The sequence below is a fragment of the Hirundo rustica genome, chromosome 2, assembly GCF_015227805.2.
Source record: "Hirundo rustica isolate bHirRus1 chromosome 2, bHirRus1.pri.v3, whole genome shotgun sequence".
NCBI classification, from domain to species: domain Eukaryota; kingdom Metazoa; phylum Chordata; class Aves; order Passeriformes; family Hirundinidae; genus Hirundo; species Hirundo rustica.
The window spans coordinates 102,524,597-102,548,928 of NC_053451.1; the positions used below are offsets into that span (position 1 = coordinate 102,524,597).

Genomic DNA, 24,332 nt, shown 5'->3' on the forward strand with positions numbered 1-24,332 from the left:
TTTGAAAGGCTTTCTAAAAGAAGTATGAATAGAATTACAGTTTCCATAAGAACAGGAAAATTTGAAGATTCTTAAACATGGGTTAGCTTGGAAAGGATTTATACTTCCTATTTCTAAGTGGCATATTTAATAATTGTTCATGTAATTTAATAATCAGCAATTTCAGCATTGGAAAATTGGGTCATATGGCTGTAGGGAAGCGGTTTCTGAAGTTGTATTCTCTGGGAGTTTGACACAGAGAGAGGGAGGAGGATTATCACCACTGCATATTTTAATATTAATTCCCTCTCCCTTCTGTAGTTGCTAGGAAGAGTTTGTTGCAGAGAAATCTGGAAAGACTGTGAATCAGTTTGGTGATGACAATCTACTAGAACTTCGTTTATAAGTGGTCACTGGCGGCTGCAGTGGGATTTATTCTGTCCAGAACACCAACTAGCTCTGCATGATCCTAAAAGCAGTTTCTTTTATGAAGAGCCAGTGTGTGGCTGTACATGTGCCATATGCTGCTACTTGTCTTCTGTGAGCCTAAAGTTTCCTGTGGAGGGTCTGTGCAGCAGTACAGTGCAAGCCATTAAAAACTCAGTATTTGCCAGCTGCTGCCACAGGCAGCTCCTGCTCTGTCGTTTGGAGGATCTGTTGTATTCTCAGGTAGTGCTCTGTAGTAGCTGATGATAAATGCTCTGTAGTAGCTGGTGATAAATGTCTGACTTGAAAGTAAGCATATATTTGAAGGAAGGTAGAAATTCTGACAATTATTTTTTTTTCCCCAGCCTACTTGTTTCTCTTGAGTGTTGTACCTTGATTAGTAGGCTGGGAAAAATACAAGGATTCACTTTGTATGTGCACTGGGATCATTGATGCTGCTGTAATACCTTGAGGATATCTCAGTGGGATGAAATTGAAAGCAATCATGCAGATATGTTTTCTCAAAATTATCTGATACTAGTAAGGAGAGTAACAGAAAAGACAATGTAAACCAAGGAACAGCCTCGAGGAATTACCCAGAGATGATAATTCAGCACCGTTGTTTTCCTATCACATAAAACGTGCCTGTGGCAGGATATTTGGAATTCATCCAAATAACAGAAACACATTTTTACATTAATGGAAATGTCTTTGATCAACATTTAGACTTAAAAGCTTTTTTCCTTCAAATAACCTTTCCTTCCCAAGGTCAACAAATAACATGTTAATTTTGTACCCATTTTGTAATGGGTGATGTACATTTATACTAATTCGTTAAAGTATTTAGGAAGGACATAAACCCTTGTGCTTTTGGGAGCAGGACAAGTAATAGATACCTGGACTACGAACAAGATGTTTTCTATAAAATGTTTATGTTGTTCCTTACGTTGCTTTATCACAACTACATCCATGACTACAGGTCAGAGCTACCAGACCTATTGCTCGTCCTGTGTTCTGGTAACCAAATTAAAAAGGTGAAGCTCTCATTACATGTTGGCTTTTGAATTGTTGGGACATTCACAAAAACAAAGGGGAAGGAGAAGTGAAAATCAATCCCCATTGCTCATGTGAGATGAGTGTACTCTCACATCCACATTTGCAGCACTCACATGTTAAAGGGACACTGATTCTGAAGCTACAGACATTTATTTACAATATGATGTTTTAGCAGTTCTTCTTTCTTTTCTATTCCAGTTGCTCAAGAACATAATGCACTCAGAGCCAGACCACGATCCAGGTACTGCTTTCATTCCTGTTTCAGGAAAAGATGTTTTTCTCGTGTTAGATACAAGGCATCAGAACTGGTGTTGGAATTTTTTTTTTTAAACTGGCGTTGTGCTGGAAGTACAGCTCAAATCAGACAGATTTACCAGGAGGAATCTGTAAGCTATAGACACTCCATAAATACTGTGCTAGGGCCCCATGAGCTCTGGTCATAAGGTGCTGGAAGCCCTGCTGCCTTGTCAGGGTTGTGACTGCCTCCAGCCCAGCCCCAGGGGCGTCGTGGCAGAACAGCTGGGGCCACCCCATTCCTGGGAACATCCCCAGCAATTCTGTGCCCCTGTAACCTGCACGGTGATTCCAAATGGAGGGAGACACTGCACATTCCTGCAGGAACAGCAGTAGTAGCTCAGCTCTTGGGTGTGGGTGAGTGAATCCTTGCATTGGCATCCATGTGCTTGGCTGTGCTTGTTTGGTGTGTGATGGAAAGACTTCAGGACTGTTGTGTGCAGAAGTGACACCTGCTGAATTTGGATGTTTGAAAGAACAGGGAAACCTGTGCCAGAAAATATTGTATAAAAATGGATTACATCTTGGGTTGGTTGTCACCTGCTGGTGTATAGGCATATTGTTAATTCACCCTAAACTTGTCATTTTTGGTGCTAGTTAGAGGACTCTGCTTGGGATTTTTTTGCTTGGGTAATGAGAGTATAATCAGAAGCTGTCTGCTTACAGGCTTGTCAAAGCCTGCTAGTAAGAGAAGATCAGCTATAAGCATGGTGATTGAGGATTTAAATCCTCTGTTCCTAGGACCTATATTTGGGAAGGCTGAACTGCCTTGTGTGCTGTTTTTCTACTGCTAGCCAAAGCTTATTAGTTTCTGCAGAGTTTTAGATTTTCTTGCTGCGTTACTAAATTGCAAATATGCAAAAAATGTGCACAAATCCATAGAACACCAAATGCTTAAACAAGCTCAAAAAAAGTCACTCGAATGTGATTACTGTGTCACATGTGGCTGTCTCACATCTGACTGTATGTCACTGCTTTAATGCAGAAGTTGAGACTAAAGATGCTTGGTCACGTCCTTGAACTCAGACCTGCTGTGATTGTTGGAAATGGGATGAATTACCATAGGGGAATTTATTTTTCTCTTTAAAGAATGATTGGGATGTTAGGAAAAAATGTGTATTAATGGACTTCTAAACCAGATTGGAATATATTCAGTAACAGAAACAAAAACGGCGGAAGAATTTGTGGTGGAAGAAGTAAATCCAGTAAACTTGGTGGTGATAATGAACAAGTAGAATTGTGGGTGGCTCCTCTGATGGGTCCTGAAAATTCTGATTCAAAGGATGAGGAGGATTGTGACAATCCTGTTAGAGAAAGAAATAAATCAGGAAGTCTTTGTCTCTAGCAGAACCAGAACAAGAGGATGGAGTAAATCAGTGATTCAGGCTCCTTTAAGCAGAATTGTGGGACTGCTGGGAAAGCCATCTATGTCCACGTACTGTTTATTGACTAGGATTTATTGTCTCGGAAACAGGATGCTGCATCTCATTGTAATAACCCAAATTATATGCATAGTATTATTTAATCTGTGATGATGACACATAACCCCAGCTGGGAGATACATAAGCTTGGTTAGAAATTTGTTTATTTGTGAAGAAAAAAAGAGTAGTTGTAGAAAAAGCAGGGGAAGGACTGACTAGGAGAAAAGTTGAAGAGCTAGATCAGAAAATTGGGGGAGCAGGACTACTAAATCCTGATGAACTTCTCCCCAGAGAAGACCTTGAATGGGATTTGAATGAAGATGTTAGATTAAGAGGAGTAAAAATGTTGATTTTATATGGAATTCATAATGGGTTGGAAAAACCTAGGAGTCCTGCGAAGTTGTATGACATAAAGCAGGGAGACAGAGAATCTCCATTAGCTTTTTATGAGTGTTTGTGTGCAGTGGCTCATAAATGGACAAACATGGACCTGGAGAGTGAGGGTAATAGGATATTGCTCAATATGCTCTTAATTGGACAGCTGGCACTGGATATTAAGAACCTCTTTGGAGAAAAAAAAAAAAAAAAAAAAAGGTCCATTTGCCATTAGTTGGAGTTATTTCTGTTTTACTCAAGTGTGCTTTTGGTCTTGCCCTGACATGCAAAATGTGTTACAGTAAGTCTGACATCTCCACACCACCTGGGGATTCATGTGCTGTAGGCAGGCCTGGAAAGAGGTGCTGCACCGTGTATTTGACCAGATGTACTCACTTTGAAGCCATTCAGTTCTTCCAGATTTTGTGGAATTTGGTGACTGTTTCTTATGGAAAATTTGTGCTAAAAGTTAAAAATTTATTCTACTAGTGAGAATATTACAAATTACGAAATGTGTATTTACAAGAGGTAGATTGAATCTATACCTGTATGAACACTTCCCTTGCATCTGGGAAAGGCAACAGAAACTCCAAGGGGTTTATGTGGGGAATTTTACTTTGGTTTATTCAAAATAGTTGCTACAATTATCCTGCTGGCAAAGTTACATAAGAAGGCCTCAAGCTGTCTTACAAAAAGCCTTAAAAAATACTAGCCCTGTAAGCATGACTCGTTCCTTTCTCCACATGCTTGGGTCCTTCTGTTGCCAAATAAATCTGTTGTTATAAGAGGGAGCTCTTAGTCATTAGAACAAGGAATTTCCACCATGAACCTGACTTCTGATCGGTGTATTTTTAGGTATTATTCACTACAGTTGTTTAAAATAAATTTTTGAAATAAAATACTTTCTGCTTTTCCCCAACATGTTTTTCCTTAGGTCTTATTCTAGCACATCAATAGAAGATGCCATGAAAAAGGGAGAAGAGCCTCCTACTCCACCTCCAAGGCCACAAAAATCACATTCCAGAGCTTCCTCTTTGGATCTGAACAAAATATTTCAGCAAAACACACAAGGTAAAGTTTGCTTTCTTTGCTCCTTCTGAGACTGTTCAGGTTAGCTGCATGCTTGGAAACTTGATCTGTTTGCAGAAACGCTTGACAATATGTGCATATGCTGGCCTTTGCAGTAATGCACTGCAGAACTGGACTTGTGCTCGTGCACTTGCTTGTGTTACATTGCCACTGAGGGGGAAAAATCACTGTTTCTATAATTAAGAATGTAATGTTTTCTGGCACGGTAATGGGAAGCTTAGCATATGGTAATCTGTCATCGCTGACTGTTTATAAGTAGTCTGGCTGTTTAGACAAATCTCATCAGTAACTACAGTATAACTGATTTTTATTACTATTTATTTTCTTGTAGTTCAGAAGCAGGAAGAAATGTTTAAACTGGGAGAAAGAAAGCAAACATTTTTGATGTCAAAGTCTAACATATGTGTGAGAACAATCAGTACTCTGAGTAAAAAAAAAAAAAGGGGTGATTTCTTTTGACATGGGTGCATTTTGAGGGGAGAGAAAGAAAATGTGGAATAGTAGCTGGGGTGAGCTGAAAGAAAATGGCTTTTCAGCACGTTACCCTTCGAGTGTGCCTCTTGCCTTCAGATGGGAAGAGGAGCTGTTTGTTCAGGGCAGCAGTCACCCAGCGTGGCTGTGCTGCAGCAGTGTCCTTGGACCACATCAGAGGTTTGTGTGCTGCACACCAATCATCTGACTCAAGGACCAGCTTAAACACAGTCATGCTTATGCTTCAGGAGAAAGCCAAGGTTTGACTGTGAGAAGGAATGTTTAACTGGGCTCTCTAATGTGGTTCTTGGAGTAGAAAAGGGTTTTACCTCTTGCTGTATGGGACTTTTTTGTGCAAACATTAGAGAGAATTCAAGAGTCCTGCTATGTGTGCTGATCCCTGAAACTCAGTAGGAATAAACATTTTTCTTTTGCCTTACACGGAGGAGTAATTCCTTATTTTTGTTCCTGTTGAGGGATCTGATGCTTCCAATTTTGATTTTGTTATACATCAAAATAAAACCCCAAACAGAGCCAAGTCACATTTTCTACTGCAGCAAATCTTGAAATTCAGATAACAAGTGTAACTGGAAGGAGATAAGCTTGGGTTTAAATTTCACTTGGAACACAAAAGAAAGAAGAACGTAAATTCTTAAAGTCATTCTGTGAATGAAAATTAACATCTTGGTTTTGTAGTGGTTCATTTTGAAAGTCACAAAGCACTTTCTTTTGTGGAAGTTAACAAACTGCGTGCAGTTTTGGGTACCACAACATAAAAAAAGACATTAAGCCATCAGGGAGTGTCCAAATGAGGGCAACAAAGGTGGTGAAGGGCCTTGAGGGGAAGCTGAGTGAGGAGCAGCTGAGATCACTTGGTCTGTTCAGCCTGGAGGGGAGGCATCATCGCAGTTACAACTCCTCATGAGAGGAAGAGCAGGGGCAGGCACTGATCTCTTCTCTGTGGTAACCAGTGACAGGACCCAAGGGAATGGCTGAAGTTGTCAGGAGAGGTTTAGGTGGGATATCAGGACCATTTTCTTCACTCAGAGGCTGGTTGGGCTCTGGAACAGGCTCCCCAGGGAAGTGATCACAGCATCAGCCCTGAGTTCGAGGAGCATTTGGACCATGCCCTCAGGCACATGGTGTGACTGTTGGGGTGTCCTGTGCAGGGCCAGGAGCTGGGTTTGCTTATTCTAGTGGGTCCTTCCCAGCTCAGGATATTCCATGCTTCTATGCATAGCCAGCATGACTAGAATAATCCTGTTTTGGTGCATTAGGTTTTGTCCTACTAATTCTAGTTCAGAAATAATTTTGGTTTGTGGAGATGGGTGAATAATCTGCTTCCAGACCCACAGAGGAATGCTCAGTAGTACTGAGTTTAGTTTTCAGTTCCACATAGGTCATGTTGATCTATAGGTATCATTTCTTTAATTATAAAACCATCTGTGCTTTGAAGCTTTTGTTTGTTTGTTTGTTTCCTTTTTAAAGGGCAGAAAAAGAAAAATATCTTCAAGTAAATTCAGTTAAAGACTGTGGTAAATCCCTGCTGTGGGCACTGCAATTTTTTGTTTGGTTTTTGATATTCATTTATTGCTGCTATATCATGTTTGTCATCATCTTATTATGCCTTTCTCCTGGCCATTATACACACAGAATATTTATCTGTGATAGCTGGGATGTCCAGCAATGGATTAGCCTTAGAAATGTGCTTTAAATTTGTTGGATAGGGAGTTAACTGGACTTGAAGAAGGCACCTTCATTTATACTTCATAGCTGCACTTCTCTGGGATGCTGCAATGAGTGTTACCCAGGACAGACATAAAAAAAAAAATGAGAACTTATTAAAAGGCACCACTTTCTGAAATACCCAGGTGAATTTCTGTTAAGAGACAGAGATTTCTTCTCTTTTTGTTTTTATTCATGTAGTCTTTATGTTAACATCTGAGAAAAATCCTGTGCTGATACATTCTCAATGTATTTCTTTTTGTTGGATATGTAATCTCTGATATTTGGCCTCTGTTCATGTTAAGAAAAACTTGGCTAGAGTTTATGCATTCCTGGAAGGACAAGCAGGTTTTAAGTAGAAATAAAAATGTCATTTTAAATGCCTACATGACCTAGTTTACTTCTTCATTTATCCCCTAGCCCAGTCTCTGGTCAGATACGAGCCAAGAGCTCCCAGAGTAAGACCTGGGTTTTGAGGGGGCCAAAATTGGGGCAGCTCAGAGCCCAGAGATCCTGCAGCAGTGCCCCAGCCACCTCTAGCCTCCACTGCAGCAGTAAGCTGGAGTCTGCCTTGGGGCAACTCTGGGGCAAGCCTCAGTTTTAGTAATAAAACCTGAAAATGCATCCATTGTCTTCTGATGTTTTGTTCAGTTCTGTTTGCTGCCCATGACAGCTGATAATTTACTTCTGGGCAGTGACAGCAGTCTGAGTCTTGTTAGATTCATACAGTTCCCTCCGAAATACATTTTATTTCCCGTTTAGTTTCATTTCTGAGTAACTGAGACATAACTACTTTAAATTAACAGTTCTGTTGAACAAAGGATACTTGTTAGGAAAAGAGAATTTGCTTTGTTGAAATGACAAAATTGTCATAAACAGTGTAGTTTTGTGTTATCTGGAAACAGATTGAACAAAACAGCCATAAAACTATTTACAAATGAATTTTTGACTGGAGGTTTTCAGCACTCATTTGCTTTTGAAACTCATCTCCTGCTGTGGCTGTGCCTGCGGTGAAGAGCATGTGGACTGCAGGCACCATTTTTTGCATGGGCTTCTAAGGAAGCACTCTCTGTAACCTGGATTCTCTGCTTCTGAAGTGCTGGTTTCAGCCAGCAACAAGGGGCTAGTATTTTGGGGTTTTTCTCCCTTTTAAAATGTGGGGTGTTAAGTTCCACACTTGGTCAGATGGAAATGCAACAGGCATTTCCTTGCAAGTGCAGTATTTTCTGTCACAGATGATGTTTTCCTGACTACAGTCAGATCTGTAAACCGTACTTAGCATTGCTGGGCTAGTAGTGATGGCTGCCAGAAAAGAAAAAGTCCTGTTTGTTCTAATTTGGTGCTCACAGGAAAGGAACAAGGGAATGGATTTTATTGGTGTGCATCAGCATTCCCATCAGTGATATAAGTGTGTCCCCACGTGACTCCTACATTCCTTCATATACGTGTTTCCCGAGCAGTTTGAAGTGGTATTTGCGTCATTAAGACTCAATCTCTTGTTTTCATTAGTGCTAAAGGAAGACTGTTCAGCATCACATTTTACCCTCTTTTTCATACCTTTGAAGAAGACTTTTCATTACTTCTTTAAGTCATCAGACTTCCATTATTTCATTCAATTAGCACATCCTTTCCTTGAGCTTACAGACTTGGTGGGTCTTGTTGGCCAAGTGTGGAGATTGGTAAATAGTTAAAACTATGTTGAGATGATCTTGGTTTTTTTATGTTTGCCTAAGTCAAATTGGTATTTCTGAATGGTTTTAAGTTTACATTTAAAATGAAACCGTTCATTACTGGGTAGGAAGGAGGATTTTGAGAATTAAAATGTTAGTTGCTCTGGTATCATAGATGTTTTGATACAAACAGACCCAAGCAGTAACCATAATACTGAGTTCCCAGTTGTTTTCAGGAATATATTGTCTTTTTAGTTTAGTGAGCCAAATGCAAGTGACTTTCCCTTTTGTGAATACAAAAAAAACCCTGCTAAACTTAACCTAGATAAGCATGATTACTGTATTACCTTCTGTATTATTTTATGCTTAATTGTATTTGCTAGGAAATATCTGTGTCCATTGAGGTTAGCTGTCTGAAAGATGTAGCTGCTAAAGACAAGCTTTTAACGGGTGGCACAGTTATGTTTTTGTGTTACCCTAAGTACAGATTTCTTAACTAAAATTTTAATTGAAAGCCAAAGTGACAGGGGGGAACTTGGAATAGTAATGTTCTTTTTTTAAAGCTGAATTTAATGAAGTAATTAATTTTCAGGACTCCTGCCTCTCGTTGCTCTTACATTAGTCTTGATTTAGTAAAATCCAGCTACTTTCTTGGCATCTTGTTCATGCTATAATACTGTACTGTCTTGCATGTTACTGTGTTTATTAATCAGACCATTAAACATTAAATTAGGAAGATGAACGTTCTGAAGGACCTTTTTTTTAGAGAAGAAATAATAGCAAATACCCTCACCAAATATGCCATTTCACCAATTATTGTTTGCATAGTGTACAAGAGCTCTAATATTGCAAGCTTCATTGAGTGAGGAGTGTAGAGTCGAGTGAGTGACTGGCTGTAAGGGTTATGACAAATTTAAATTAAAAATGTCTTATGCACAGAGAACACAAAATTGAGCTGCTATTCATATTTTTCTCTGGCTATGGAATACATTTTAAAATAATTGGTGCAAAAATACTTTTTTGAATCAGAAAATATTTTTTTTCTTTTGGGACTCAGCCCCTGATCTGGAGCTGTTGGTTTTTTCTAGTCCTGTTCCCTTTCAGAATACATTTGATGACTGAACTGAGCTTACTCTGAATAAAACATTCATTCTTCCTTCAGATTTGAATGGAAGAGTTTTGTGCCTGTCAGCCTTTTAGAATTTTTTATGAAGGATTTATGTACTTACAGCTGTGTGACTTACTTTTTTGTCCAACTGGACAACAACATAATTAAGGTTAAATAAGATGGAGAGAATAGTGAGGATATAAATGGATTAATAGTTACTACATGATAGGAATCTGATGGGGTAACTTATTTTTGCATTTTAAGATTTTTATGTGTATCTCTAAGGGCTGAGTCTGGACAGTACTTTACTGGGGTAAATCTTTTCAGCCTTTCAAGTGTAGCTGCTTTTTTTTACAATTTGTGTCAATAAATTGAACTTTTTACAAATTATATTTTCCCATTTATCTAATCTTAGCTCTTTCAGAGACTGAGGAATGATTTGCAGTCTATTTTCATCCTGTTGCAGGTTGTTAAAAATTTTAAATTTTAATCCAAAAACTCTTCTACAGAAATTTGAAGCTGAAATATTCTTGACTAGCCCTGCCAGTTCCACTGACCTTTTCCATGATCCCATGTGCAAAAATGTTCATCCATCATGGAAGAACTTTATAGGTTAAACAAGACAGGATCTGCTGTGTCTCGTGTGGAACAGGGGTCAAGCTGCCTCCCTTGGGGGGAGACCCTGGAGATGCAGAAGTGTGTGAGCTGCAGGAGGGACCAGAGAGCTGGTGGCTGGTAGCCCCCTGCTCTCCCTGGCTCCCATGTGCCTGTTCTGAGTGAGCCCATGCTGGCAGTGGTCCCAGATGGCCAGTGGTGGAAGCTCCAACACTACCCCCAGGTCTCCAGAGGGGAGAAACACGGGCAACGTGGATCTCTGGGAGGTGGGTGGAGGGATTGTGCCTCCCTGTGGGTGGAGAATGAAGCTAAACATGAAGTGAGACAGAACAAAATCTTGGATAGCTTTGTTTAAGGGCAAAGGGAGAAGGGAGAAACACACAGAAAAGGAAAGGGTAGAGAAAACAGTAACTGGAAAATTAAATGGTTTAAGGAAAATGAGGGACAGGGAGGTAAAAATACAGATGTTGTGGATATATGGCATAAACCAGAAAATAGGTGTTTAGAAAAATCTGTTTTACAGAACTTATTAACACACGCTGAAATTCATGGATAGGACATTAAAAACAGACATCACAAAAAAAAAATCCTCTAATGATATTCTACTTGTTTGATTTGGAAGCAACCCATCAGATACATTAGCACACAGTGTCCTAAATAGTCACACCTGTGAGCTCATAGTGCAAAAACATGAATTACTTAAGGGCTGGCTATATCTCTTCCTAATTACTTGGAAAGTTCATGGATGATTTTCCACTCACTCAAGGTACAACTACCATTCTGTTAGCACATGAAACAAACCTGTAACAGGAGTTTGTGTCTGTGACATCAGGTGTGTGCATCATTTGCTGTGACACAAGAAGCTGCTTGCTGAGCAGGTTCCCAAAACTGTGAGAAGAGAGGTCATTCTGCCACTGGCAATGCTTTCTACAGCATGTCTACAAACCTGGTAAACAAAGTTAATGTCAGGAGTCCAAAGCAGGGGTGGTTTTTTTGTAATGCTATTACATTCCAAGGAGACATTAGCAAAAATTATTGAAACAGATCCCTGGATCAGTGGTATTTCACAACTACCTTACTAGAATCCTTTATTAGATTTATATTCCTGGCTACAGCTTTACAGGGGGGGTTTTTGTTGTTGTTTGGGGTTTTTTGGTGTGGGTTGGTTTTTTTTTTGTTTGTTTTTGTGTTGTTTTTTTTTGTTGTTGTTGTTGGTTGGTTGGTTGGTTGGTTTTTTTTTTAGACATAGTGAGAATTAATAAATCAGATCTCTTGAGAAATAGTAATTTCACAATCACTTACTAATGCTGCTGTCAGGAATGTAGATAAATGAAGTTGTGCAAAGAATGGTGTCAGTGTTAGGGGATAACCAAATACTAATTTCACTGAACAGGAACAGAAATTTAGTAAGAAGGAGGTAAACAGAAACCAGATTAGACACAGAACTGTTCTGTGCTCTGCCTTTGGCAACAGAAGCAGGAAAAGTATCTCAAAAACCTCTCCAGAATAGTATCAGAGTGGAAGGGTGAAAATGCTGGCTTCCCTGAGGAACCAAAGCCTTAGGTAGTTGGGAAAACTGAAGAATAATTCGTTCTGTTAGCTTATCTTTTTTGAGCTGATTGTGGTATCTTACTCCCTTTGCTTCCTGATAAAATTAATTGGTTTTATTCAACCTGATCTGGGAGCTCAGGACTCTGGAGCAGCATAAACTGATGGAAATCTACCATGCAAGCAACTTTACCTTTGATCCAGCAGTGCTGTAGCATCCATTTGACAAATGCCAAATACATCAGCCAGATTCTCTTTTGACTTGGGATGAGGTCAGTCTCCTTGGATCTAGTTTCAATTTGGACTGCAAGGTACAAGATGGCCCTTGACCCAGGAAAAGCACCCTTCCCTTCTTTCAGGAGACTGCTTACATATGTATTCAGTTCAGATGGGAATGAAGCTGTACATTTTTTCCACCCAAAGTTTAACTTGTCTGTGGTGATATTCAAGCTAAGGTGATAGACATCTAAAACCAAGATGTCATCCACATGTAGGGAATTAATATTAAATATATGACATGGAAATATTTCAGGAAATGTAGTTTTGTATGCTGCTGTTCCAGTATTAATTTTCAAAAACAGCAGGCATCCAGAAGTTCAGTGTGTTTATGGTAGTTCTGTCTTCAATACTGAAAACCAAGAGCATAAGTGACTGTCATCAGGTAAGAGAAGTTCAGCACCTTGCTCTTGTATTGCTCTAAAGGATCCCATGGGCCCAGACTGGTTCATCCTAGTTTTGGGATTGTGCACTGCAGCTGTATCTGGTGACTTAAAGACCTGCTTCCATAGGTTTGTGGGGGTTGTTACAACTTCTGTTTTTCCTTCATCTTCTCTTCCTACATCAAATAAGTAAAGGAGCTATCTGAGTGGTTCCTAGGATTGTTATTTTTCACTGCCACAAATAATGATTAAGTGCTGAGTGGTGGTGTCTGTTGGGGAGGCTGGAGGCAGAGTGGTCAGATAAGATGGCATGGCCAGTTCTCAGAGTATACAATTGCAGCCTGCTGTTTGTTTTAAAATATTAATCTACCTTCAGATTGGAAAGCCTGTTCTTTTAATCTGGTGTGGTGTCATGTTAGTACTATCAGACTTTTGTGGTTGCCAAAATAGGGCAGAAAAATGGTCTTGGAAGGTTTCCATGCAGATAATCCGTCTTAAAGTGTAAACATGCTAAGTAAAGAGCCATGATTTCTGAACTGAAAACACTGTCTTTGTGGGAGTAACTAGTGCATGAAAATGCTGTTATTTGCAGGAATACATGTGGTATGGATACTTAAATCTATTTTGCTGGTACCTGTATGGGCTTTCCACAGTGCTCTCTGTGGGATTTGCCTTACATGATGGGGCTGTGAGCAGGCTGGTCTAGAGAAAAATGTCCCTGCTTATGACAGGGGGGTTGGATTGAGCTGATCTTTAAGGTCCCTTCCAGCCCAGACTATTTGACTATTCCATGGTTCTGTGGCTCAGCCTGATTTGAATGCCAGCAAGAGGACCTGTGCAAGGCCCATTCAATTCCTGCACGGGGTGAAGACTTCTTTTCAAAGATCAGGGACATCAGAGCTTCTCCAAGCTCTGAGGCGTGCACCTGGAAGCAGGACGTGTGTCTGTTTGCTGTTCAGCCCCAGGGTGCTTGCTTTAATTTTGAAAACAGACCTTCCCCTGTACTTGTGTTTGCTCTGAGAGAAGTGGTGCTGCCATCCCTGGCAGCAAGAGCCCATCTTGCAGGGCACTCTCCCAGGAAGGAGAGTATTCTGGAATAGCTGGATCATACGAGCCACCTGCCAAAGCACATGGAAACCTGCGAGTGTGTGTTCATACTGTCCTCTTTTAGCGTAGTGGCACCAGAGGAGGCTGAAACCTGGGGGATTTTTTGTAAGTTGTTACAAGTCCTCCAAAATCAGCTAACTTTCGTTAGTAATTGTGCTCACATAAGCATGATTTCCTTCTAACAACAGGCCAAAGATCTTCTGCAACAGCAGGAACTCTATGAATATTTCATGAGTAGCTTAGGTTAGAATTTTTAGGATTAAAAAGAGGAAACTGGGTCAAATGCATATGTTGTAAGCATCTAACTTCTTTAATGCTAGATTCATATATGTTGCATTTTGAAAGCTGAAGGAGGAGGGGTTTTTTTGTGGTGGCTCTTTTCATGTGGTTATGTGGGTCTTTTCATGGACTATTTTACTGAACTTTTCCCTTTGAAATATTGTGGGCCAAATCCCTAGAGACTCATGGAGTTTCACAGTTATGTCCAATGACTTCAGGAGATGCTTTTCCAGCATGTGGTATCTGAGCTAGGTGTTGTTTTCAAATATTGTCACAAGCTGTAAATGCCAAAGCCACTGCCAGTGCACAGATTAATGAACTAATGACCTCAAGTTCAGATTAAAGGAAAGGAAGGTTTCTTCCCTTCTAAAGATCACTTGTACAGGAGAGATGGAGAATGTAGGTACCAGATCATGCTGTTATTGCAATGGTCTTATAAACACAACCAATTAAATGCATGAGAAAGGATCTTGATGACTGTTTTTTCAAATCTTACATCTGTAGGTGTGTTCGCAGCTCCCTGGCATAACTTCAGTTCTGTTTTAGATGCTTTAACTCTCTCTTTAGTACTGTGTGCCATATTAGGCTTCATTTTATAAGATACAAGAGCATTGTATCTTATGAGGTGATGAAACAGAAAATAGAAAAAATCCACCACTGTATTATACCTCTTTGGAACCCTAAATAATCAATATGATTGTTCTCAGTGTTCTCACAAACAGTTTTACTCTCATGTCTGTCTCAATTATGTGCAGTGTTTTGTATCTTTTTTTCTTCTTATTTTCAGCCATGTAGACATTTTTAGATTTGGTATATAAAATATATAAATGGCTAAGCTATAACACAGCTCTTAATGGTCTTCGTGGTGTTTTTAAAATATATATGGAAATAGAAAGTGTATAAATATAATTGATTGCTTACCATTATTGTGGTGAAGAGCATTTCTAAGTTTAATGCTGTTGGAGGTTTTTTGTTACACAAAAATACACCAGTGCAAGATGGGCTGTCTGGTGTCTGCCAGAGCAAGTGCTGAGCATTCAGTGCAACAGGAGCTTGGGGAGGGTAACCCAGTTAATCCTGGTTGATGTCTCTGTGCCAGCCTAGTTCTCCTCTCTGCCTCCTCACAGTTGCCTTTGGAAGCTGTCGTCTATCCTGTAGTTTTGTCCCAAATGGGTTTTAATTATTTTAAGAAAACTAAAAATTACAGCGTTGCACCTACACCTAAGCTGACATTATGTTGTCTTATAGGGGCTTGAACTAATTGTTAGAATTTGTCTTCCTCCTCCCTCTGAAATACCTCCACTGAGTAATAGCATGCAAATACAAAATATAAAACCAAAGAAATGGATTTATTTTTGGTTCATTTAGGCTTTTGTGCTATTAATTCCATGGCAGACATTTTCTTTTTAAGGCTGCACTCTATCACAGAATGTGTTTTATCCAGAATGAATGCTAGTGTCTACACTGGGTGCTAAATTGTCACTTTTAAGAAGGACAATATTTATAATGACAAAGAGCAAAGTCCAAAAAGCAAGTGGACCCTGTTTCTAGGTTTCTTTAACTGGAATTGGATTGCTTTACCTACAGGTTTTATGGCTGACTGTCTTCTTTCCCTGCTTATCGTAACATTTGGGGGTTTACAACAATTAAATCAGTGCTCATTCACTACTCATTAAGTTATTTCAAACAAACTTTTCCTCAATAAAGATCGAGTTTGGGTTTTGTTGTTAAATCTTGAATACTGCCTCTTCACTAGGAGGAATTTCCACTTATCCTGGGAATTAATTTTGGGTTTATTTGGTATTAAATTACAGTGGTTTTGTTTGCTTGGGGTTTTTTATCATCATCTTCTTCTTTTCCCACTGTTCAGCTGTCAGGTCTGGCTGGCTGCCCCCACCACCACCTGCACTTCCCCCTCGGCCTTCTGTATCTCAGGTATGGACAAAGCTTTAGTTCTTTGCTGTGTGTTATTTGTTTATGTTACTGTTGCAGTGGTTAGCACAAGTTTGCTTGGACCCAGCAGTTGTTCGTGCTTCCAAGTTGATGAAAATCTGCAGTTTGTAGCTCCATATCCTCCCTCCTGTGTTTGTCAGGCCGGTGTGTTGCAGTGTCAAATCACAGACTAGTTAAACCTCTTTGCAGTGGAGCTGACATGCACTCACTAGACCTAATTGTACATAAAAGGCTGGCAAAGTTAGTCTACTAAAATGAGTTTCATGCCTGAAAGCATGGGCTTGATACCTGCTACTGCTATTTGCTTCTTGAGCTTCAAAGCCACGGAGGGCGTCTGCTAAGGGAACCAGGTATGGAAGTGTGTGTTGCACCCATGGGCTTAAAAAAAATATTGCTGAAAGGAAGTGAATGCCATGTCAGTTATGTTAAGTTTCAAACCATTAGTGGTGTGCTTTATTTCTGCAAATTCGGGTGAGTTTGGGGGTTTTGTTTTTTAGAGCATGATACAACTACAGCACAACATAAATTGATAAAATCATGCATGTGTACATCAAGATAATTCTTCACCGTTCAGGAAATGATGGAGGATCATAATCTTTTTCTGTGTTGTTGGCTGTGTTAAGTCTTAGACAGCAATATGCTTCATATGCTCCTTTGGATTAAGTGTATGGTAGGAAACAAATCCACAGGGGAGCTGACAGCCCTTACATACAAAAAGCCAGAATGGTCATCACTTGAGCTTTAGATCTACCCTCAAGAGTGTGCTGTTGAACACCTCTTACTGCAGAGTGCTTATGATAGAAATGATTAGAGGCTTGTAGCCACACACAGCTCCATCAGCAGCTTGTTGTGCTCTTTTTATCCCCATCCCTTGCTGGCACTGAATGCAGTTTCTGGCTTGGGGACTGTAGTACACTCTGGTTTGAGCTTGCATATTTCCCCAGTCAGGATGGCATTAGCCATGATGTTAACATCACATACCCCTTCGTGTCCCCATCACATTCCTGCTTTGTCTGTCTCTCCCCAGAGAGCAGCATTTCCCTCTGGCTTCCCCATATCCCACAGCACAGCTCCCTACCTCCCAATCCCATATCCCACAGCACAGCTCCCTACCTCCCAATCCCATATCCCACAGCACAGCTCCCTACCTCCCAATCCCATATTCCACAGCACAGCTCCCTGCCTCCCAATCCCATATCCCACAGCACAGCTCCCTGCCTCCCAATCCCATATCCCACAGCACAGCTCCCTACCTCCCAATCCCATATCCCACACAACTCCCTCTCCCAATCCCAGACCCCACAGCACAACTCCCTCTCTCCCAATCCCATATCCCACAGCACAGCTCCCTGCCTCCCCATCCCATATCCCACAGCACAGTTCCCTACCTCCCCATCCCATATCCCACAGCACAGCTCCCTACCTCCCAATCCCAGATCCCACACAACTCCCTCTCCCAATCCCAGACCCCACAGCACAACTCCCTCTCTCCCAATCCCATATCCCACAGCACAGCTCCCTGCCTCCCAATCCCAGACCCAGCACAGCTCCCTACCTCCCAATCCCAGATCCCCCAGCACAGCTCCCTACCTCCCAATCCCAGACCCAGCACAGCTCCCTACCTCCCAATCCCAGACCCAGCACAGCTCCCTACCTCCCAATCCCAGATCCCACAGCACAACTCCCTACCTCCCAATCCCAGACCCAGCACAGCTCCCTACCTCCCAATCCCAGATCCCACAGCACAGCTCCCTGCCTCCCAATCCCAGATCCCACAGCACAGCTCCCTGCCTCCCCATCCCATATCCCACAGCACAGCTCCCTGCCTCCCCATCCCATATCCCACAGCACAGCTCCCTGCCTCCCCATCCCATATCCCACAGCACAGCTCCCTACCTCCCAATCCCAGATCCCACACAACTCCCTCTCCCAATCCCAGACCCCACAGCACAACTCCCTCTCTCCCAATCCCATATCCCACAGCACAGCTCCCTGCCTCCCAATCCCAGACCCAGCACAGCTCCCTACCTCCCAATCCCAGACCCCACAGCACAACTCCCTCTCTCCCAATCCCAGACCCAGCACAGCTCCCTACCTCCCAATCCCATATCCCATAGCACAGCTCCCTACCTCCCAATCCCAGATCCCCCAGCACAGCTCCCTACCTCCCAGACCCAGCACAGCTCCCTACCTCCCAATCCCAGACCCAGCACAGCTCCCTACCTCCCAATCCCAGACTCCACAGCACAGCTCCCTGCCTCCCAGTCGTGTGCCTGCAGCAATTGCCAGCCCTCCTGCTGCTGCCCCAGCTTCCCACAGTGCTGGCTTTGTGCTGTGCAAGCCCTCTTGCTGCCATCAGGAGAAGCACGAACTACAACAAATCCTGCTCTCAGAGAAGAAAACCTTTGGTTTTAAGCAAGGTTCTCTTAATTGTTCATTCTCTTGTCCTGTGATCAGATTGCATCTCCTTAGCAGGGGAGTGACAACTTGATTTGTTTATGCATGTCCAGCAGCTTCCTTACCAAATACTGAATCAAATGCTCTTCCTACACTGGGATGTGCAAAATGCAGGACCTTTTTAAAATGATAAACACGAGACGATTCTCATGTAAAATTTTTGATCCAGTCCTCTCCCATTACAAAGGTCTGGCTTTTAAAAAGAAAAAGAGTGATTTCTCTGTCTGCTCAGTAATGAATATGCAGCTAGTGCTTCGCTAACGTGTATCACTTGCATTTACTTATTTCTGATGATATTTAAAGATACTGAATCAAGTATCAAAACACTATTGTACTCAGGTCTTCCAAAACTGTATCTAAAACCAGTTCCTGCAAGCATCATAAACTTCATTCTCATCACATTGTTTCTTTTTTCTCCAAGCATGCCTTTCTGTGATAAAGGCAACAGACAGTAGGGAAGTATGGGTGATGGGGTCATAATTCAGCTGAGCTGACCTTTGCAAATAGCATGTAAGCAATAGTGAGCATATGGATTACAGTAGTCCAGGGGGGCCCTTGATTTAAAGAGCACAGAGAAGCTGGAGGAAGGGATCTGCTTTCAAAGCTGAGACAGGATCAAGACTTGAAGAAAAGCCATGAGGCTGAAATTGCATATTCAGCTTTTTCTTGTTTCAAGATTTACCAAACCCTCCTTAAATTCCTGTTTTAACTTATTTTTCAACAGTGCTATTGAAAATCATTCTTTAGTGTCATTTTGCTGTATGCCTGCCGTTAAGCACTTTTATTGACAAATGTAGCTTGGAAGTGAAGCAAACCCTTCATATTTCAGGTGGCTGCACACCTTATAAGTATGCTCATGATATGATTATTTTGGCTCAGCTTTGGAAATCAGTTGATGGAAGGAGGAGAGAGAAATAATTTCTTTCTGAGGACTATGGTTTTCTATAGACGACTGAGAAGCAATTTGAAACAGTTGGCTCTTTTGAGTGAGATTAAAGGGCTCACTGGATGTAAAGACCAAAGTGCATAAAAGAGAGGTACCCAGGGGTAGGTGTTACATTTCAGTAGATCAGAAGTCCAGAATATAGAAAGCAGAGTATAGAGTAGAATATAGAAATGGCACCTTGACTTTGGTCCTGTGTTGCAGTGCTTTTCAGTAGAATTTATTTCAGCCTTTAGGAAAACATTATTTTTCTTGTCAGAACCTCCAAGGTAATCTACCTTGGTGAGTTACTGAATCACTAGTTATTCAGAGTGTGCCAAACATCTCTACTCATATCACAAACTTTCTAAATTATGTCCACATCCAACTCTGCTTCCATAGTCCAGGTGGGTGAATTATGAGGGACAGGGACAGTATCACTGGGTGAGCAGAGCACAGGGTGATACTTACAGCTGATACTGATACTTACAGCCTTGACTTCACAGCTCAGGGGATGCACAGGCTTACTGTGGCAGGCTTGAGTCCTGGGATGCTGTGAGGGCCTGGCCAGTTTATGGCAGATAGCAGCAGGGCTGGCTTCTCTGCTCAGCTTGCTGCTGCCAGCTCATGCTGTCCCACACCTCTGCTGGGCAGACACCTTTACAGGTGGTGACTGCAGCTCTTTTTCCTTCTTTCCAGCTTTTTGAGCTGGTGGATTTAACTCCGTGTTTCTTTTTTCTTGATGGCCTCTAAAAGGCTATGGTAGTTTCTTCTCAGGATGTGTCTCCATTGCCAAAGTCAGCGTTTTATTGACTTTGTATCAGTTCATAAGCTGTACTTAAGGTTTCCTCAGAGCTTTCACCAGCTGCTTCTCTGATGCCACCATGCTTTTGTCTGAGGTCCTGGTGATGACTGTAAGTAACCTGAATAGATAAAGGTGGACAAAAGGCCAGTTTAAATAGTTTGGATACATCATTATCTTCAGTTAATGATCTTTTAACCCAAATTCCATCCCATACCTCTCTGCACTCCAAGCCATTTTGAATTGATGTTTACAATAAGACATTGTGAATTGCAGAATGAACTCTTATTAGACTCATCAATTCATAATGCTTTCCTATTAAAAAAGAGTCATTCAAGTTTTGCCTCAGTTCTGTAAAGAGTTCTTGGAAAGATTCTGTATGAAAAAGCACTTATATGTAGATGAGAGGAGTTTTTTTGGATATGTTATTTTGAAGTGTTTTCCTTCTGTGCATAAGCCTGTGTGTAACTTCACTGACACCTTCTGTGATCTCTAGTAGCACATCTCACATTTAGCAAGTTTGCAGTAACTTCTTGGATTTAAGGATAATTTTATCCATATCAGTTTCCCAACTGTTTTCACCATAAATATTTAATATTCTACAAGCTGTTGTAGACTAAGGATGCTGGCAGTGCCTTACCTCTGCTTATTTCCCATGGCATGCTGTAGTATACAGAGCAGATAACCTGTAGCTTTTGGAGATACCTACTGTGGTTTTTTTTTCTGGGCTTGTACAGCCAAGCTTAAATCATCAAGGATAAATGGCATAAAGGTGGCCCCCAAACTTTTGTGCAGATCCAGGGCTGTACAGAGAAAATTTGTGTAACATGGAAGTTCAAGAATCATGGTAGGAAGGCAGTAGCTATGCAGCTGATTTGCAGTGACACCGATTTCAGATAGAAAATAACTTCGGTGATCATGAATAACATTCCACTGGAGCCAAACATGTATGCACATTTCATATAAGCCCCTGTTGTTATTTTTTTAATGGAAAACAAAATAGTACTTTTATTACTGTTGGCTTTTAAGCCTACAGAAGTCATTTACCACAGCTGCTTTCTCTGGGAGATTTAGTAACATATTTATGTTAATAGGAATTATGGATGAACACTGAAAAGTAAATATAACTTCGGGATTTTATCCAACATCAGCTAACTATCTGAAATGTTGCCCAATTAGATCAACATTCCTTTATTTAAATTACTCTATTTCAGTTCCTTCCTGTCCAGCAATGAAGGCGTATCTTCAATCCTGCCTGTGCTGTATAAGGGAATTTGAAAACAGTGGGACTGGAAGAAAACTCCGTGTATCTTGGCCGAAAAAACTGATGTTGCTGGTCTCTTTTCCCACAGTCCCAATTTTAAGCCTGTTGGTTTTGTAAATTCACACTGGTTTGTGCTGCACTTTTATTTCTGGAGACCTTGGGATGTGATTTTTCCACTGATTCCATGCTGGCAGTTTTGGCAGGGACTGAAAAAATTGTGGGTGAAGGCAAAGCATTCAAGTGAAGTAGAGTAGGTAGACAGCTGTTAACATGATCAAACTGAAGTACCCTGAGTACAGTGCAGCTCTGAAGATAAAAATCTCACTGTTATATGAGCTCAGAATTTGGCTGTCAGTTTAGAGGCCATTGTTGCCATGAAATGTTATCGATTTGGTGAAATCCTGGAAGTGAAACACTGTGAGGAGCGATGGATGGGTCACCCTGCCCAGTCACAGCCCCTGGTGGTGTTGGAAAGCAAAGGTATTACTCTTTTTATTACTCTTTTTGAATGTTCTGCTCTCCAAATGTTACTTGATACTTCGTAACTCCTTGAAGCTTTTTGGCCATTCATCATCCAGAATTGCAAGTGAAAACTGGGACCCGTTTCAAGAAGTTGTCTTTACTAACATGCCTCCACGTCCTGCGGAATCCATGGAGAGCCACGAATGTGGCTCAGGCTGGATTTTTAACCATCAATTACACTTGCCCATGCTGAGGCCAAGGGGTGGGGAAGGACTCCCATCTGTCCTGCTGGGACCTCTGGGCCTCCGGAGCAGGATGGCCATGTGCAGGCTCCATGCTGGGAGGTGCTCCAGGCGTCCCCCAGCGTCCCACACCAGCATCTTTGGCTAAAGCAGAGATACATGGAGGATGAGGCCAGACTTGGTTACAAGGTTGTTTGGGGAAAATACTCAGGCATTCCTTTATTCTGTAAAATTACATGAGGAATTTCAAGTGCTGGCAGGACACCTTGAATTTTACAGTAAGGAACTTTTCTGTTACATAAATAAAAATAACTCCCACAAAAAAGTGAAGATTTTGCTTTTGGCACCATGCAGTTTTATACGTGGTGGTACTCTCCGAAATAACTTATTTTATACTAAATGAAAGGAATAGTTTTTAGCTTGCATTTACAACCACTGTGCAAGGAAAGGTTGGGGTTTTTTTGATAATCTCCATGGTTTTGGCTGCAGAATAACATATGTTGTATAAGCTGTACAATAGGTACTGAAGAAGCATGTAACAGTAATGAAACTAAAAGTCTTCTATAACATGAAAGATTTTGCCATCTGCCACTTTAATATAATACAAATGGATTATCTTCCTCTTATGAAAATTATATATTAAATCTAAGACAGCCAGACAAAATAAATTGCAATTTAAGAAGTGGTAGAAAGTAGCACAGTTAAAATTGAATTTGAGGAGTAGTTGATGGATGCTGTAAAATCCTTTCTAAAGAGATTCCTAGAAGAATGGAAGAAGGTGAGTATCTAAATTAAAATATGTTGTGACGATTTTTTAATTTGGCTTCACATTTACCATAACAACGAAAAAAGAAGCTAAGAACCCAATGCCTGTATCTCTAGTGGAATGCACATATGCCTTTCTAGCTTACGTTAATCTGGTTTTGTGGAAGTTGAAGTATTAAAACAGATTGTTAATGCTTCCATCTGGGTCCTATTCTTTCCTTGTGAATGAGCTGAACATTGCAGCAATTTGTTTGTATTTACTGCCTTTCTCCTCAACCTTATCACCAACCCTCAGATAGCTCAGAGAAAGAAAAAGCTTATCAAAACTTCAGGGCTGCACAGTGCTGAGAAAGCAGGCAGCACACTAAGACCCTGGCAGCTTGTTGCATTTGCATCCCTGTGGGTTTTTTTTTTCTGTCTTACCATTTTCAGTTTTTGTAATAAGCAATAAAAAGAATTGATGATTCAGTGTGGGATGCAGGAGACTCACAGAAACTGGAATTGAGATGTCTCGACTTCCCAGAAACTGGCTTTAAGCACAAAAATACGAGTGTTTAGAAAGGAGCAAAATACCTCTTAAATGAACTTACGCAGAGATAGAAGATTGCAGTGGGCACATGCAGAGTGTTAAGCATATTTGGTTTCCTACTTTTTCTTAGCGATAAGCTGTTCTCAATACTTTTTTTGCAAAGCTAAGCAGTGGCACTGTATAGGTAACGATTATGGGCTACTCCAATGAATGCACAAAGATAATTTCATTTCTGTGAGTAGTATCAGTGTCTACAATGGGACTATCTCCATGTGTAAAGTTAGCCTGGAGCATAAGTGTGGGCAAAATTGAATTGTGGGAGTGATTGAATATATATATACTTCACCTCTTGCAAAAAGGCTATCAGGTAACAGAAACAGGAAAGCTTGGTGTAGATCTTCTGTTCTGGAAGATCAGTTATGGATTGTCTTGAAAAGTGAGTGTGAAATCTACAAATAATCCAGCATTGCAAAGCAAAAGAACTGGAAATGTAAGTGAAGAACCAGTTGTTAAGATACTGTGTTCTCATATGGTTATGAAAATCTTTCATCTGAGGTTTTTGAAGCACTCAGTGCTTAAGTGAGTGTTACATATTCTTGTAGAAAGGTCCTGTTAAGTATGGTCACATGGAGCAGTGAGGAGATTATCAATGGCTGGTCAGGGATCATGCGATGAAATAATGAGCATTTGCAACTCTTAATACTCTCCTTAACGATGGGGAATTATTTATCCTAGTGCTCAGTGTTGGCCATAGGCTGCAGATTGGGCTCTGTCTGTGGCCATTGCACAGAAACTTTGTTGGCCAGTTCTACCTTCTGCCTGGAAGAATGAGAAGGGTATGGCTACTCCTGGAAAGGACGAGACTGTGCTATGGGTACTGGAGATACTGTCTGCTAATATAACTGGACTGGTCTCTGCCAAGAGAATCTCTTCAGGAGATTGGGAGTAGAACACTATTGCTCTTTCCTGCGGTCACTTACCCTGCTTCCCAAAATCAAGATACCCACAAGCCTGGTCTGCAGGCTCTGCAGTGCAGACAACCAGGATATACTTGGTAATATCTTCAGGCCCATCTCCTGTGACCCTGATTGTGTTCCCAGCCATACCAGCCAGT

The 24,332-nt window shown here is 41.1% G+C and overlaps 1 protein-coding gene across 1 annotated transcript in view; it reads left to right on the forward strand.

Annotated features, from left to right (window-relative positions):
* The window catches only part of REPS2 (RALBP1 associated Eps domain containing 2), a 52,234-nt gene that overhangs the window by 13,562 nt on the left and 14,340 nt on the right, over window positions 1-24,332 (forward strand). The window contains exons 6-8 of the mRNA XM_040055277.2: window positions 1,660-1,702; window positions 4,486-4,622; window positions 15,693-15,757. Coding sequence (XP_039911211.1) covers window positions 1,660-1,702; window positions 4,486-4,622; window positions 15,693-15,757 — 245 coding nt within the window. The remainder of the gene's footprint in view (window positions 1-1,659; window positions 1,703-4,485; window positions 4,623-15,692; window positions 15,758-24,332) is intronic.